The sequence below is a fragment of the Lycorma delicatula genome, chromosome 4 (genome assembly GCF_047948215.1).
Source record: "Lycorma delicatula isolate Av1 chromosome 4, ASM4794821v1, whole genome shotgun sequence".
Lineage (NCBI taxonomy): Eukaryota > Metazoa > Arthropoda > Insecta > Hemiptera > Fulgoridae > Lycorma > Lycorma delicatula.
This window is the reverse complement of record NC_134458.1, coordinates 7,906,889-7,925,259: the sequence shown is the minus strand read 5'-3', so window position 1 is coordinate 7,925,259 and position 18,371 is coordinate 7,906,889. Positions and strand designations below refer to the sequence as shown.

The 18,371-nt window shown below is 32.5% G+C and overlaps 1 protein-coding gene across 4 annotated transcripts in view; it reads left to right on the top strand.

The window, feature by feature from the left end:
* Usp32 (Ubiquitin specific protease 32) overlaps positions 1–18,371 on the top strand; it is a 138,205-nt gene that overhangs the window by 71,198 nt on the left and 48,636 nt on the right. For all 4 annotated transcript variants that reach the window (XR_012756017.1, XM_075362252.1, XM_075362251.1 and 1 more), the window contains 4 exons: positions 6,039–6,204; positions 9,702–9,886; positions 13,469–13,625; positions 16,321–16,462. Coding sequence is in view for 3 of the 4 variants with exons in the window: in XM_075362252.1 (XP_075218367.1) it covers positions 6,039–6,204; positions 9,702–9,886; positions 13,469–13,625; positions 16,321–16,462 (650 nt within the window). In the remaining variant the exon portion in view is untranslated. The remainder of the gene's footprint in view (positions 1–6,038; positions 6,205–9,701; positions 9,887–13,468; positions 13,626–16,320; positions 16,463–18,371) is intronic.

The following is an 18,371-nucleotide window of genomic DNA, read 5'->3' as shown; positions in this document are numbered from 1 at the left end:
ACTACGAATTCACCAGGGAAGGATGGTAATATTAATACTAATGGCTAAGGTGTCAGTACTGTATCAAAATATTCATGGCCTGCATACTAAGTCTGCCGAGATTTACGCAACTTTTACTGATTCTGATTATGACTTCATTGCACTGACTGAAACTTGGCTGTCAGAAGTCCATAGTAATATAAACTTCTTCCTGGAGTCATATAAAGTGTTTTATTCAGACAGAAACTATGAATCTTCCGTTGTTGACTGTGGCGGAGGTACTTTAATCGCTGTTAAAGACAACATTAAATGTGTTCGACACAAGGATCTGTAGATGACTGCCAAGTCAGTCTGGATCGAGGTACCAAGAACTGCTTCCAAAAACCTAATACTCTGTGTTCATTATTTTTCACAATCTGTGCAGCCATCTGTTTTGGAACACTATTTTAATGATTTAGTTTTACAAATAGATTCTGTGAAATACGATATAATAATAACTGGTGACTTCAATACCCCTGGAGTGGTCTGGGATGATTGCATTTTTCTTTTTGGTTAAAATTATTATTCTAAAAGTCGATCTAACCACATCTTCAATCTTGTAGATGTTTTGTACCTAGGATTTTGTAACCATAACTTCACAAGGAACTAACCTAGATCTTGTATTGACAAATGTAACTGTATCAACACTTTCTTCAGATAGTGTTGTGCATCCGGATAAACTGCATCCTCCGTTCTCAATAATCATACATGATTTTTCATTCATTCATGATCATGTTATGAATCATCTGACGTATAATTTTAGAAAGGGAGACTTTAAATCTCTCTTCATAGACGTGACCAGTGCCAATTGGGCCAGTGTTATTTTGTGCCCTAACCTTGATGAAGCTGTGACGAATTTCCATCTGGTTATCAGTAAGTCTATCGACAAGAATGTTCTATTACTTGTCGTCGAACTTCTAAGTTTCCGTTCTGGTTTTCAGTCGAACTTATAGCACTGTTTAAGAAGAAAAAAGTAGCACATCGATGATTTAGATTAACAAGACTTACTTCTGACTACCACACATTCTGTGAGCAGAATGAAGAGAAATCTTGGTCTGTTGAAATGGATTGTGAGACCTTTTGTTGATCCTTGCATTTGCGTCTTACTCTTCGAGTCACTTGTTCGAAGCCAGCTTGAATATTCCATCTCAACCTGGAATTTGTGAAGAAACTATACATCGAATCCATTCAGAACAACTTCTATCTTGGTTTTCTCGCAAATTTAAACTTCAGCATCTTGGCAAACAACAGCTTAAGTCACTTCATAATTTACCTTCTCTTGTATGTTGAAGAGAAAACTTGATTTACTGTTTTTTCATAAAGCATTACATGGGTGTAATCCCCCAGTGGTTCCCCTCCACTGCTGCAAGCAGCGAACCCAACCAAGAAGCACAACCGCAGCCAGCTCGGATAGCTCGGGACCGCCAATCCCATATTCCTAAAGGAATTCCTAAGCAAGACCACTTCCTCATTGGCTGATATAAGTGCAGGTAACGAAGTATGATGTCGTTGCCCGCCTCAGACGTATGCATAGATGTTGTTGCACAGACGTGGGGTTGGATTTATCCGAGGCATTATTATTATTATTATCATCATTATTGTCATCGTCGTCATTTTATTTTTAGTTCTTTAATTCATTTTTGTTGTTTGAAAAGGGTCCTTTTACACTCCTCTTGAACTTTGGTAATTTTTATTTATGTTTATTTAAATTTTGTGGCATAATGAACTCCATTCTTGTGGAAGATGCAAACACCCTACTAATGATGAGTGACAAAGCCCATTTCCATCTGGATGGCTATGTTAATGTACAAAACTGTTGGTACTGGGCATTGAAGAACCCATGTGAACTACACCAAAAACCTCTCCACAACTCAAAAGTAACAGTGAGGTGTGATGCTTCTGAGATAAGGATTGTTGGTCCTTACTTTTTTGAAGAAGGGGAAACTGCTGTTACAATGACATTAACATGTTAAACAACTTCCTGGGCCCAGAACTGGAAAGGCATCAGGTGAACATGAGAGAAATGTGGTGCCGCAGCTCACATGGTGAGAACATCGATTGAAGTGGTTCGACAGATGTTTCCTGGACATGTCATTTCACGATTCGGTGATGTTTCTTGGCCCCCACGCTCTCTCAAATCTTATCGATTTGTGATTTTTTTTTTGTGTGGCTACCCGAATTCAGCCTCCTCTATGAATCATGAGACCTTGCCGTTGGTGAGGGGGCTTGAGTGCTCAGGGACACAGAGTAGCTGGACCGAAGGTGCAACCATATCGGAGAGGTATCTGTTGAGAGCCAGACTAAGGAATGATTCCTGAAAGAGGGCAGCGGCTCTTTCAGTAGTTGTTAGGGGCGTGAGTCACAATGACTTAAACGGCCGTATCAACATCACTCAGTCCTCTGAGTACTGCGCAGCTGAAAGCAATGGAAAACTACAGCTGCTTTTTTTCCAAGAAAATGTGGCTCTCTGCATTTTCACATAGCAACAATGGAGGCGCCTTCCTTGGTAAAATATTCCGGAGGTAAAATAGTCCCCCGTTCGGATCTCCGGGTGGGGACTACTAAGGAAGGGGTCACCAGAAAATTAAAAAATAACATTCTACGAGTCGGAGCGTGGAATGTTAGAAGCTTAAAAAAGGTTGGTAGGCTAGAAAATTTAAAAAGGGAAATGGATAGGGTGAATGTGGATATAGTAGGAATTAGTGAGGTTCGGTGGGAAGAGGAAGGCGACTTTTGGTCAGGTGATTTTAGAGTAATTAACTCAGCGTCAAATAATGGGCAGGCAGGAGTAGGTTTCGTGATGAACAAGAAGATAGGGAGGAGAGTGGAGTATTTCAAAACGCATAGCGATAGAATCATTGTAATAAGGATAAAATCAAAACCTAAACCGACAACGATTGTTAACGTTTATATGCCTACAAGCGCCCATGATGATGATGAGGTAGAGTGTGTATACGAAGAGATTGATGAAGCAATTAAACACGTAAAGGGAGATGAAAATTTAATAATAGTTGGAGATTGGAATGCAAGCATTGGAAAAGGCAAGGAAGGAAATATAGTGGGTGAATACGGGCTGGGCAAAAGGAATGAAAGAGGGGACCGACTTATAGAGTTTTGCACGAAGTATAATTTAGTAATTGCCAACACCCAATTTAAAAATCATAATAGAAGAATATACACTTGGAAAAAGCCAGGCGATACTGGAAGGTATCAGATAGATTATATCATGGTTAAGCAAAGATTTAGAAATCAACTCGTTGACTGCAAAACTTACCCTGGAGCAGACATTGATAGCGACCATAATTTGGTGATAATGAAATGTAGATTGGGGTTTAAAAACCTGAAGAAAAGTTGTCAGATGAATCGGTGGAATTTAGAGAAGCTTGAGGAAGAGGAGGTAAAGAAGATTTTTGAGGAGGACATCGCAAGAGGTCTGAGTAAAAAAGATATGGTAGAAAATGTAGAAGAAGAATGGGAGAATGTTAAAAAGGAAATTCTTAAATCAGCAGAAGCAAACTTAGGCGGAATAAAGAGAACTGGTAGAAAACCTTGGGTTTCAGACGATATATTGCAGCTGATGGATGAACGTAGAAAATATAAGAATGCTAATGATGAAGAAAGTAAAAGGAACTATCGGCAATTAAGAAATGCTATAAATAGGAAATGCAAACTGGCGAAAGAAGAGTGGATTAAAGAAAAGTGTTCAGAAGTGGAAAGAGAAATGAACATTGGTAAAATTGACGGAGCATACAGGAAAGTTAAGGAAAATTTTGGGGTACATAAATTAAAATCTAATAATGTGTTAAACAAAGATGGTACACCAATATATAATACGAAAGGTAAAGTCGATAGATGGGTGGAATATATTGAAGAGTTATACGGAGGAAATGAATTAGAAAATGGTGTTATAGAGGAAGAAGAGGAAGTTGAGGAGGATGAAATGGGAGAAACAATACTGAGATCTGAATTTAAGAGAGCATTAAAAGATTTAAATGGCAGAAAGGCTCCTGGAATAGACGGAATACCTGTAGAATTACTGCGCAGTGCAGGTGAGGAAGCGATTGATAGATTATACAAACTGGTGTGTAATATTTATGAAAAAGGGGAATTTCCGTCAGACTTCAAAAAAAGTGTTATAGTTATGATACCAAAGAAAGCAGGGGCAGATAAATGTGAAGAATACAGAACAATTAGTTTAACTAGTCATGCATCAAAAATCTTAACTAGAATTTTATACAGAAGAATTGAGAGGAGAGTGGAAGAAGTGTTAGGAGAAGACCAATTTGGTTTCAGGAAAAGTATAGGGACAAGGGAAGCAATTTTAGGCCTCAGATTAATAGTAGAAGGAAGATTAAAGAAAAACAAACCAACATACTTGGCGTTTATAGACCTAGAAAAGACTTTCGATAACGTAGATTGGAATAAAATGTTTAGCATTTTAAAAAAATTAGGGTTCAAATACAGAGATAGAAGAACAATTGCTAACATGTACAGGAACCAAACAGCAACAATAACAATTGAAGAACATAAGAAAGAAGCCCTAATAAGAAAGGGAGTCCGACAAGGATGTTCCCTATCTCCGTTACTTTTTAATCTTTACATAGAACTAGCAGTTAATGATGTTAAAGAACAATTTAGATTCGGAGTAACAGTACAAGGTGAAAAGATAAAGATGCTACGATTTGCTGATGATATAGTAATTCTAGCCGAGAGTAAAAAGGATTTAGAAGAAACAATGAACGGCATAGATGAAGTCCTACGCAAGAACTATCGCATGAAAATAAACAAGAACAAAACAAAAGTAATGAAATGTAGTAGAAATAACAAAGATGGACCACTGAATGTGAAAATAGGAGGAGAAAAGATTATGGAGGTAGAAGAATTTTGTTATTTGGGAAGTAAAATTACTAAAGATGGACGAAGCAGGAGCGATATAAAATGCCGAATAGCACAAGCTAAACGAGCCTTCAGTAAGAAATATAATTTGTTTACATCAAAAATTAATTTAAATCTCAGGAAAAGATTTTTGAAAGTGTATGTTTGGAGTGTCGCTTTATATGGAAGTGAAACTTGGACAATCGGAGTATCTGAGAAGAAAAGATTAGAAGCTTTTGAAATGTGGTGCTATAGGAGAATGTTAAAAATCAGATGGGTGGATAAAGTGACAAATGAAGAGGTATTGCGGCAAATAGATGAAGAAAGAAGCATTTGGAAGAATATAGTTAAAAGAAGAGACAGACTTATAGGCCACATACTAAGGCATCCTGGAATAGTCGCTTTAATATTGGAAGGACAGGTAGAAGGGAAAAATTGTGTAGGCAGGCCACGTTTGGAGTATGTAAAACAAATTGTTGGGGATGTAGGATGTAGAGGGTATACTGAAATGAAACGACTAGCACTAGATAGGGAATCTTGGAGAGCTGCATCAAACCAGTCAAATGACTGAAGACAAAAAAAAAAAAACCCGAATTCAAGAGTGTATGTGAACAAGCCACATTCAGTTGAAGACCTGAAAATTTCCATTCGTCAAGAAATTGATGAGTGTTGAATGAAATTTGGAGAAAGCTGTGCAGAGCTTTGAGGAGAGGTTCTGAATTTGCATCCGACAAGAAGGACGTCATCTTATTGACATTATTTCTCAAACCTAATTAAGGTTTGTTGATTTTAAAAATGCAATAAAAATATTATTATTTAATGTAAAACTTTTTTTCTGTAATGAAAACAACCTTTCTTAATAAAACTTTAAACAAGAATTTATTTCAGAAGTTATTCAGTAATGAAAACCATGCATTTCCTCTGCTCCACCCTACTAGTTGTAAGTCTTTTTTTTTTGTTTTTAATATATTAGTTTTAGTCTATTTTTAGTTTTATATTGTTATGATATGTTTGTTCCAGGCAATAAAAATGCGAAAGCATTTATTGCCATCCCCTAAAAAAAAATTGTTTTCTTGATTCAAATTTATTTGAGTTGTTTTTTTAAGTTCTTCACAATTTTATCATCCAAATATTTTTTTTTTTAGGTAATAAAACCAAGAAATAATGATGAATTGGAATTAGAATTGTATCCTGTTACTCTTCGTTTACTACGGCATGTTCAAACCCAGCGAAGTGCACCTACACCATCTTCATGGTCGAGCATGGTTGGAGGATATGGAGCTGCAGCTGCACTTAGCAAGTATCCTCTAAGTAAGCTGCACTGTAAAGTGCAATAAATTGAAAGTTAGGATTCAGTATGATGCCTGAAGTTGTGTGACAGTGTTGTTATTAAAAAAAAAAAAGAGCTGACTCCATTTCTTTTGAGAGTTTCTGACGAAGTATGTGTGTTCGTTGGTTAAAGTAAATTATTCCGATCATTTTTTTTAACCATTTTTTAAATATCTTATTTATTTATTTATATTTTGTTATTAAAATTAATAGGAAACTCTAAACAAATTCTATTGAAACTATATAAATGGTATATGATTATAATAATATAAAAGAAAAAAGTATAAAGTACAGTATATTTTTTGTTGAGTATGAAAAAGAATTTACTCTAATAAAATATTTATAACAATTATAATAAAGAAAATAGTATGTTTTTCGTAAGTGTCAGTATTTTTTAAAAACTTTTCTGTTAAAAAAATAATGAATATAATGAATTTAATTTATTCATGGATGAATTTTTCTCAATAATGGGTCTTGTAACACTGTCTTTTTTACAAGTAACATATCTATGAATTAGTATTTTGATTAAAGATTTCTTATTTAGTAAACTTCATATTGCAGATTTTTATCTGCAATACTATGACATTTAAGTTTGGCATATCCCTGGAATTAAAAATTCAGCTTTTTATTTGAAATAGTTTGATTATATCATGTGTAGTTCAATTTACTTTTAAAATTATATAATTTATTATTACATATTATATAGTTTGACCTTTGTTGTAATTAATTCATCTTAAAATAATTTTGTTATTTTCTTCTAAAATTTGTTGTTATAGATTGCTTTTTAATGTAGTATAAATAACTGATCTCTTGGTGAAAGAAATTGCCTATTGAAAGTTAAAGTTAGTAGTTTGGAAGAGCTATACTATAATTTGTCTTTTGATACAATGTTTTAAAACTATTTGTTTCTTCTAATTTTCATCATCAGTCATTAATTTTACCAGTAGATTAGTAATTTACATATTAAAAAAAAATACAAATTGAAATTATTGGAAGATGATCCATTTGTGGTTACTAGCAAAGATAAGTGATTTAGTTATACCTTAACTTACTTTTACCTGCTCCCTTATCATTGGTGACCGATGTAATAATGGAAATAATAATTTTTTTTCTGACTATTTTGACTAGTCTGGTTATAAGACATTTGAAATTATTCTAGCCATTCTTAATTGATTGTTATTGTTTTTATACATTGCACTCTCTTGAGATGTATTAAACTTGCTTTCTGTACACAGTCATCATAAATCTGATAAAGAAGACATATTTTAATTTATTGTAAGTTCTAAAAATGTTGTAATCATAATTATTTCCTGTAAAAACAGGGTGGTTGTCTCAAAAGCACGATATAAGTAGTTAAGATAATGCAGTGCCTTTATAATTTTCTCATACCCCCAGATTGTTTACTCATATCATATTGTGATAATGAGAAATCACTTTTTCGCACACTGAATTTCATACCAAAATATTCATAAATTATTATAAATTAAAAAATAGCAATTCAATCTAAATATGCATTTTTATTACATTATTTGAAATATTATTTTTTTTAGTCTACTACTAGTAATAAAGCTGTTACACAAAAATATACAATGGACACTAGAAAACTGTTGTTGCTTATTTCTTGCATTGAAATGCAAATTGCAGAATTGTTTAAAGGATGATAATCTTCTCAGGAAAAAGGATGTGGATCCTTTTTGCGTGTTTCTTTTTATAGTTTCTCAGTTTCCACGTGGAAAACTTTCCATCATGGTATCCACGACGTTCAGCAGCGAGACATGCTGCTGCGCTAGCCATTTCTGATCGAAGTGTACGACGAATTCTTCATGCGGACCTGAAATTCCATCTATATAAGATGATGTTAGTGCAGCAACTTAATGCAAATGATTGGGCATCTCACAAAGCAGCATGCGAGGTCATCCTTGAAAATGTCCACCAGGATGCCATTATTCTTTTAAGTGACGAGGCACATTTTCATCTGTCACGATTTGTGAATAAACAAAATTACTGTTATTGGGCTTCGTATAATCTACGGCAAATTCTTGAAAAACCACTTCACAGTCAATATGTTACAGTGTGGTGTGCGGTTTCAAAGTTTGGCATAATTGGCCCATATTTTTTTGAGGACTTAAATTCCAGAGTAACAGCAACATGTCATCGATACATAAACATGTTGAATGAATTTCTGCGACCGAAACTGAATGACTTTCAAGGACGTGAAATTTGGTTTCAACAGGATGGTGCCATCACCCAAACGACAAGAAACCTTTCCTGGACGTTTGATTTCCCGATTTGGCGACATTCCTTGGCCAGCGCATTCACCTGATCTGGCTGTTTGTGATCTTTTTCTGTGGGGGTGTCTCAAACATAAAGTCTTCAGTAGTCGACCACAGTCAATTGCAGAACTCAAGGAGGCCATTCAACAAGAAATTGAAGCAGTTCCACAAGTGATGATTGAGCGAGCAATGTCAAATTTTAGAATGAGGTTAAGTGAGGATAAGGTTAAGTAAGGAGTAATGGAAAACATTTGGACAACATAATATTCAAATAAATAAAAAATTATGTAAGTAATTCACTATAAATTGCAAAAATTGATCTTTAATTTGATATATTAAATGTTTTAATGGTACGAAACACAGTTTAATTATTATTCTTCAAAAATCATCAGGTTTATGTGCCGGACCCTGTACATCATTTGTATTATGCAGTTTACAAATCAGTCATACATCATGAAAAATTTGTTTACAAATCTTTTTTGTAAGTATTTCTGTAGCAGAAATAAATGAACATGACTGTAAAAATTGACTTCTGGGCTAATACTGGTTTGGCTGGAGTGTGAACCTCGGCTGAAATCATGGTGATTGATCATTTAAGGAGTAGATGCTTGCAATTTAGAAAGGATATTTAATCTTATTTACAGGAACATGTAGACATCAGCCATTTCAAAATCAAGACTTTTTAAGAAAATATGTGACAAACTTTACTGCTTTTACATTTTGACACAAAAAGTCTAGTTTTATGGTTTGAGGGATGAATTAAAATAGAGCCTAATTCAGTATTTTCAATGGAATTGGGTAGGTAGGTTTTTCTGGTTTTCTAAGAAAAACAGAACTTTAAGATTTTTGAAAAATATTCTAAAATGTACTTAAGAAAAGGTTTCAAAAACCCAAAAATTAAGATTGGACAGGTTGCATGCTTTATAAAGATTTTAGTCTTTTTTAATGTAAGATTTGTAGTTTTGTCCTACTTGTTAAAACTTTGCACTAAATATGACAAATTATCAAGCACACAAATGCAGTTTATTTGTATGCATTTAAATATGTTCAAATTGTATCATATTTATTTCTACTATTTATGTGGAACAACTTGAGTAGATTTTTAAAAAAATTTTATATTCTTTTTGGTTCTTTTCTTTTTTTATAAACATTTCTGAAGTAATTTGTTAATGGCAAGCAGATAATTATATATTATTGTTATTTCAGTAGGAACAACTGGCTACACTTATGTTTCAAACCTTCCTTCTCCTCCGAAGCGATTTCTTGCTCATACTGCTACATTCAGTAGGATGGCAACTGTTAAACAAGTGTATGAGTTTCTTAGTGAGAGGCTTCATGTTCGACTTGATGATATGCGATTGGGGCGTATTAAGGAAGAGCCAAATGTAAATGTACGTTTTTTGAATACTTTTGTTTCTGTATGATTGAATTCAAAAATTTATTTATCCCACAGTCCCTTTTCTCCTGTAGATTTACACAGGAAAAAATTAAATTCTAATTAATAAAGTTAACAAAGTTTCATTTCTTTTATAAAGTTTAGCTAAAAGCAAAGTAAACCAAATAAATTACTCCACTCTCAAAACCAACGTAAGAAATAAAAAATTAATAGTTCCTTTACTTTTTTTTTTATAAAGAAAAACAATATATTCTTTTTTTATATACAAAATGATTAATATATTGAATAACATAAATGAAAAAAGTAAAATCAAAAATAAATATGGAGTAACTCAACAAATAAACAAATAATAAAATACAGGATGTTTAAAAGGCCCCATCATTTAGTTTAGTCTGTAAATAATAGTTTATTGGCAAACACTTGCATAATAATTTACAGGGGTTGAAAATGATGTCCACTTCTATATACTTGTCACACATTTGACCATGTTCCTGGCTACTCTTGTTAACTGTATTCTATCTATTTCCTGCATGGCTTTGGTAATGTTTGTCTTCAATTCCTACAGGTGTGTAGATTGTTCCTATAAACAATTTCTCTTAAGTAACCCCACAGATAGAAGTGTGGACTAGTCAGATAAGGGGATCTTGGTAAACACAATCCTTTAAAAATTATATTTATAAGTAATCTTAACATTGGTTTTGATATTTTTAATATGATCTGTTGCGACATCGACGGGACGCCGTTGGTCAACAGCATTGCAGTAAACTTTAGAGCAAGGGTGGACTGTATTTGTTCATAGGTGATGAATAAAGATAACACCTTGTTGATTACTGAAGGATTGTTTAATTATACGTCGTCTTTGCGGTTTAAAATAATTTTGTAATATAACACTTGTAACTTATAACTTAACTTTAAAAATAGCAAACATATGCTAAATGAAACTTAAAATAATGTTCATCCGAACAAAGATTGAGAGAGTCCATCCAGACACAACCGCCTTGGGCCAGATATGAGTGCAGACTGGCATAAGACACTACATACTGTGCTCAAGGGAGCAGCTAGTGATGTAGAGTGGCGTGGCCATAGTTTGCTTTGGACACCCTAGCCATCGCTAGGTTTCAGCACCGACAGCAAGAGGGGGTGAAAACGTAACATGATCAATTCATGTAAATTGCTGGCTTAAACTTAGGTATTCATAAACTCAACTTGTTTTTTTGTTTATACGAATATTACAAACTAACTTATTGCACGATACAATTATGACATCTATAATAAAATAGTTTTGCAGGTTTGATTTGTTTTCTTAAATTAAATGTCATAAATTTTATCTTTCTACTTAAAACTGCACAGTTCAAATTAAACCAAAATCTTAATTTAGCTAAGTCTTTTTCCATTAGTTTATCGGTTGAGCAGACTTCACAGCATAGTGAAACATCATCTGCAAGTGGCACTATGAAGCCTTCAAAATTGTCCTGACACAAATTTAAAACATCACTTCCAATACTGATCTCTGTAGAACCTCACAAACCGTAGGCATAAAAATCTTCACTTGTGTGAATTTCGCCTTTGTTTGTTGGTTTTCATTTGCTGCAACAAGAAAACTTTTGCAAATGTTTTTAAGTCAAATTCTTTTCAGCATATAAATTAGTATTGTAGACAATTGTTTCAATTATGTCATCGCCTGTAAAAATTTTAAAAAGTTTATAATATCATTGAAATTATTAATCTGTACCTGAATTCCTGAAGTACCAGTGAATGGAAACTCATTTGGGAAATTAGCACTTTCTTGGTGAGGTCCAATTCAAATTCATTTCATTTCAATTTGACATAGTTTCAATTTTATAATTTTCCAATTCAGCTTCAAGGCCATCAAGCACGTCACTATCAGGATCACTATCACTAGATTCATTTAATAAACTGAAATCATAATAGTATGACATTTGAACAATTTTTAAAAGAACAATAGTATCAGCAATAAACACGGATCTGAGTGTATCCGTGTTTATTGCTCAGTGTAATCTTGCTTGTGTATCTCTCAGTGGCACAATCATTCGACTAACTCATAACCTCACACCCACGTGACATGGGATGCATGTTTCATTGCCAGAAGCTTCAGGTCATAATATTTTGAAATTGAAACATGTGTGGTATTAGTATAAGGATTGGTCAGTAAATTGCACAATTGACTTTACTTGATGTTAAATAATTCAAAATGGGTCGATATAAGACAACAGAAGCACATTTGATGAATTTCTTGGCCGTTGACAAAATCCATTAAGGAGGTTAAGAAAGGATAAGTGACTGGATTTGAAACATTTCTCATTAATTTCTTAAAAAGCTGGGAGGAGTGAGATAGGTTTCATCGTCATCTGGTATTCTGCCTGGCAGCAGGTCCCTTATGCCACTATTGTCTTTATCCATTTCTGTCCCAAGCCTTCTCCTTCATCCTCTTGCAGTTTCCAAATTTCATCTCACATATTAACTTCATTCATCGTTCTTGTTTCCTTTCTCCTTTTGCTGACCCTTCAAATGCATTTGTCAAGATTCACTTCCTAACCGATACTATATGTCCTAACCGACGTTTTTTTATATACGTCCCACTTAAGTTCTTTTTCTTCTTAAGAGATAGGTTTATAGTTATTATCCCTATTCCCAGAAGAGGTATAGCCATACCAGATTTTAAGTGACTCCAGGAATTCCTCAGTTTTTATACTAAAATTTATTATATATACATTAATGGAGATATAATGTTCAAAAGTTTTGACAATTTTTATATTAATCATTAGTGGCTTTATTTATTTATTTTTAAAAATGTACCTGACAGCCAACCTCAGACTCTGTAGGTACAGTAAATATGGAAGCGATCCTAAAGAGGCTAGAAAAAATTAAAAGTGCTACCAAATTCCCATCAGGAGCTGCAGAAAAATGTGTTAATTTCATTAACAGTAATAACAGGATCACGTAATACAGTATCAATGCTCCTACAGAAACGATCCTATCTATGGAATTAATATTTTTAAATTATCCTGTTCATTATTTTCCATTGAGCAGCAGCAACAGCTCACAGAAAAGGTTAAAGTATAAAACTGAATAAGTAACTTAATTTTATGGCGTAAAAAGAAGTTCCTATAAAGTTATCATACTGGACCTACTGGAATGAATAAATAGAATCTAACACTTACCACCAAACCCATATACAAAAGATAAGTCAGTTTATGCATGTTTATTATGAAGACTAATTACTGACTGTATTACTAAAATATAAATAATATTCCATTATTAATTGAACTCATAAATCTAACCGGTGTAAATGTGTGAATGCTGTTGCATGATTAATAAATCTGTGTTAAAATATTCTTTTGAAATCATAATGCGGTTGATATAAATTAATTTAAATAGTTAGTATAACCTTGGTTCACTAATGAAAAATAATTTCCTGGTAGAGTCCCAAAAAAGGTATAGGTCCTAATCAGCTTAAACTGCTCATAGTTTTTCAATCGTATGCATTTATCATTTATTTCATTTTTCTTGTGACTGATTAATTATAAACTTTGATAAAAAAATTTTTAATTTTTAGACAAGTGTGATTCCGATTGAGGATGAAACTGCAACTTTAGAAGAACTAAATGTAGAAGATGAGGATCAAATTTTGGTAGAAGTGCGGAATAAAGATCTTACATGGCCAGAAGAAATCGGGCATTTAGCGTTACCACAAAATGACAAGTGTCGGACTGGTAAGTAATTTCTCTGTTCTGTGTAGGAAAGTGTGAACTTTATTGTTATTTTTCTGCACGTACATGAATTGTGAGATAATTGATAAAAAATAAGAAAATAAAAAAGATAGAACTGAAAAATAATGAAGAACAACTATGGACAAAGAGTAGCACAGTTACTCATAATTCACATATGAAAAGAGGTAGTCAAATGAAGTAAATATGGCATAAAAGTACATTTTTTGCTAAAAAAAAAAACTACATTTATTTTTTGGTAGTCACCATTTACAGCTACACATTCTCCTGATGGTGAACCAGTTTTTTCATTCCATCAATGAAGAATGCTGGCAGTCCTTTCTTGGTCCATGACCTCACTGCGGGCTTTAGTTAATCATCTGTGTTGAAATAAATACCCTTAATATCTCTTTAATTGTGGAAAGAATTGAAAATTGTAGGGTGCCGAATATGATGAGTTATGGAGGGTGTAGAATAGGTTCAAATTGTTTTACTTTAAGAGCCTCAGTGTATTATATGCTTAGTGTATTGGTGTTTTATATGCAATCTGTATAAATAGGCATTATCATGATGCAGAATTATCAGCTCTGTGGATTGTTGAAAATGACGCACACATCTCTTAATGCTTTTGTATGATGTATGATTTTGTATCGGTTCATCCACCTCCTTTTGGTGCTTCTCATCAGTCACATAAACTTGTTAACCGCTGCGAAATTCATCCTCAATATTCACTTTACCAGCTTCTGATGAGGAAAATTGTATTGCCCTCCTACTCACAGTACGTCAGTCAGTAGTTTCATCAACATAAACAACTTTTTAGATGACAGTGAATGTTACTAGCATTCACTTCTTCTGCTGTTAAACATTTTATCACTGCATGTTGTTTTAGATGCATTGACATAGCAGTTGTACTTGATTCCTTAACAGTGGTAACTTACAGAAAGTTAGAGCACTTGGGTCAACGAATTTTGGAATGCTAGTTGTAAGGGAATAAAAGTAAAGATGGCAGTACCTGTCTTTGCAACATATTGTTCTCCCCTTAATTCCAGTGTGCATCACACCTCAGCTGCCACTTGTATTGTGGTGATGTAACAGGAAAATAATTACAGGAAACATAGATGTCGTATATAAAAAATAAGAGAAGATTTTGAAAAATGAATTACCATGTAATTATACTGTCAGTTTTCTAGATGAAAAACTAATGTAAGGAAGAGAGAGCAGATATTTCCTGTAACAATTAGGTAGCTGTAATAATAGTAAGAAGTGAGGAAAAATGAGGTAAGATTGTATCTGATTCCTTTACCTCTTAATTTGTGTATGGAAGAAGTGGTAAAAAACTAAAAAAAATGTGGTAGAAGGATAACAGTCCAGAGACAAAAATAAAGTTGAAATTTGCTGATAACACTGTATATTCTTTGAAACTAGGAACGAGTTAAAAGAAGTAATATATAGCTTGGATTTAATGCCAAGAGAGAAGTTCAGTTTGCAACATAACAGACGAAGTGATGAAAGTAACAGAAATGAGAATATTCCATAGTGGAATATTAAGGTAAGAGAAAACAATATACCAGAAGTTTTGTTTAGATTTTAAAATTTCAAAGGGCAAATGAAGTGAAGAAATCAGAACTAGTCATGCACAATGCAAAAGAGGTTTTACACATTCAAGATATGTGCTGGTAATTGTAGATTTGGGAATTATAAAGAAATTCTAAAATGTATTTGTGGAATGTAGTATTTCACGGTAGTGAAGCATAAATGATATAAAAATTAGTGAAACAAAGAATAGAAACTTTTGAGTTGCAGCATTTTAGCAGAGATGGTTGCTAAATGAAGAAGCTTTTTAAACCAAATTGGAGATAGAGCAGAATGTTATAAAAAGAAGGTTTTTATTATAAAACACCCAGAGGTAGTTGTCAATTACCTCATACAGAATAGAAAGGAGTAGTGAACTGCAATAAACTGGTGAAATAACTTGAATACAAAAAAAGGATTTTTACCACTTTTGGCTCTTCTCTTATTTTTGGTAATTATTATTCTCCAGATGTAGTTAGTATCTATTACATCTGTTGTACACAACGACTTGAAGGAGTTATTGTGAAGAAGCTTTTAAAAAAATATAAAAAGTTGGTTTGTTGACAAATCATGTATTCTTTGAACTTATCAAGAGAGACGCTTATTTGAGTATAATTAAGTGGTTTATTTGAATAATTTTCTCTTCAGTTTAAGATAATGCAATAGTAATTTTTTCAACCATTATGCACATCAGTGATAAGTAATAAATTGAGTTACTTCTTCTTCAGTACTACTTCTGATTGTAGTATGATAGTGTGTTCGTGACATAATTATGGATTTCTTAGATGACTAGATACAAGCCAAATTACAGTTTGATAGTAGCTTTTGTTTAGTGTTATTGCTGAACATTTCTGAAGTGTGATCTATAGAAAAAAGTAAACAAAAAAGTAAATTAAAAAAATTAATAATCAAAACTGTTAATGGGGAACTTTACATTTAACTATACATTCGTAATATTAGTGAAGTATTTGAAGCGGGAAGAATTTTCATTACGTTATTAGGATATTAACACTTATTCACATTAGAACACTAAGGATTTTGCTTTTATTCGAGACATAATTTAATGTAATAAGTTTGTTGCATTGTGAATAATTTTTTTGCACCTAATAATTCTTTGTTTTGTTTATAGCTGGAACAACAGAAAAGGGTGTAACTGGTCTTAACAATCTTGGTAACACTTGCTTTATGAATGCAGCACTGCAGTGTGTTAGCAATACTCAAATCCTTACTCAGTATTTTTTAAATGATAAACATCTGTATGAATTAAACAGGTGAATATTTTTTTAATTTTTTCTATTGAAGCCTTTTTAAAATATAGTTATTTTAATTATAAGCTGGTTATTTTTAGACTTAACATATCTTTTTATAGATTTGCTGTCTAGTGACACCTTGTATAATGTACTCTTTCCTATAGAAGGGAGTACATTCATTTGTTTCTTCGTACTATCTGCCTATCTGGTGCATGTAAAACAGTTGAGACATAAGTAGTTCTAGTTGCTAATCAGTCCCTGTGGTGATCAGAGTCAAAATGTCAGTTGTAGGACTGAATATCATCTGCTTTTCAGTAAGTAAATCTTTTACTCTAATCATTACATAATAATGCGTTATGTAATTTATGTCAGGTATAGTACTCTACAGATAAAAGCGAAACAGCCTGGATGGATTAAGGGAAAAAACCACACTAAAACCCTGAACAGAGCAGCATCATCACAAAATGCATAATTTTTTAATTTTAAAATAAAAAAATAGTTTTGATTAAAATCTGTATTAACGATTTAAAATATAAGCACATCAAGTAATATAAATATATGAATATGTGAAGGTATTAAATATATAGAATGTCTTCAAAATAAATCACAATTTAGAAGGCATCAATAAAACTTATTTAAGTTTTTGTTGAACAGAGATGCAAAGAATTAAGGAGATTTTAAAAGTAAGTAGTATTACTGCAAAATTCATCATCAGAGTATTATTGTTTTTGTAAAAGAAAAGGCCTTTTAATTATATTTAAAATAAACTGTTGGGAAGACTTATAAAAATATTTGGTTTATTAAAAATGGCAATGGAAGCATAATAAGGCCCTTCTCATTAACTGAGGTATCGCGTTTAGTTATATGAAAACAATTTTGTGGTCTGATATGATGAAGGTGGATATGATTTTTTTTAAGAACAAGCGACTATTCTTTTTAGCAAAGGATATACATTCATAAATATAAATGCATGGATAAGTTAATGTTTTTTTTATTTACTAAATATCAGTTTATACAACTCTGTATGATATTATATTTCAAATGGAATATACATAGATATAACAAATATTTAATAATGATGGCAAGCTTAGCGTTTTATGAAGGCGCTTTTATAAATAAAATAGCTTGGTGAAGAGGCAATGAGAAACACCTTCTTTCCTTAATTTTTGCTTATTAAGCCTGGCCTGGGATACTTCTCTCTTGAAAATCACTGTTATTTTTGAGAGTGACTTTGCTTCATGTAGGCTTGCTTATAACCATTATGGCTATGGTACCTGATGTACATACTCAGATTTTTTTGTAAAAAGGCTTTAGTATAAGTTAAGAAAATTATATTTTGTTGTTACGAAAGTTTTTTAACTGCCATCATTATATATTAACTAACACCATTACTTGTGTATTTTACTGCATATACCATACAATTAATTTACTAGGAAAACAAAATATTTAACCAGGAAATCAATAATTTATACTGTCCAGTTTGTTACAAGCCTTTTTTAAGTGTACTGAAAAAAATTACTTTGCCAAAAATACATGTGGATTAACTTGAAACTATGCAAATATTTTCTTTTTCACATACTATGTTGTTTTTTTATAATATTCTTTGTAAGTAGCATATTGAGTTATGCTTTTAGGTAATAGTAGTTTGTAATATAAATGAACTAGTAATTGTTTTACCAAACATTTTTTAAAAAATAATAACATTTCAGAAATTGGTGAAAAAGTAATTTCTATCTGTATTCAAAATGAATGCTGAGTAGGAGATTTTTAATTTATTAATTTTAAATTTAATGATCAGAGATACACTGGATAATAGTACTGTACATTCTGTGAAGTTGAATGCGATGAAATTTTAATCTTTTCTTTTATAGTAACTTCAAACTAGTAACTGCTAGCTTGTATTTATTAAAAATTACCATTATTAGTTTTT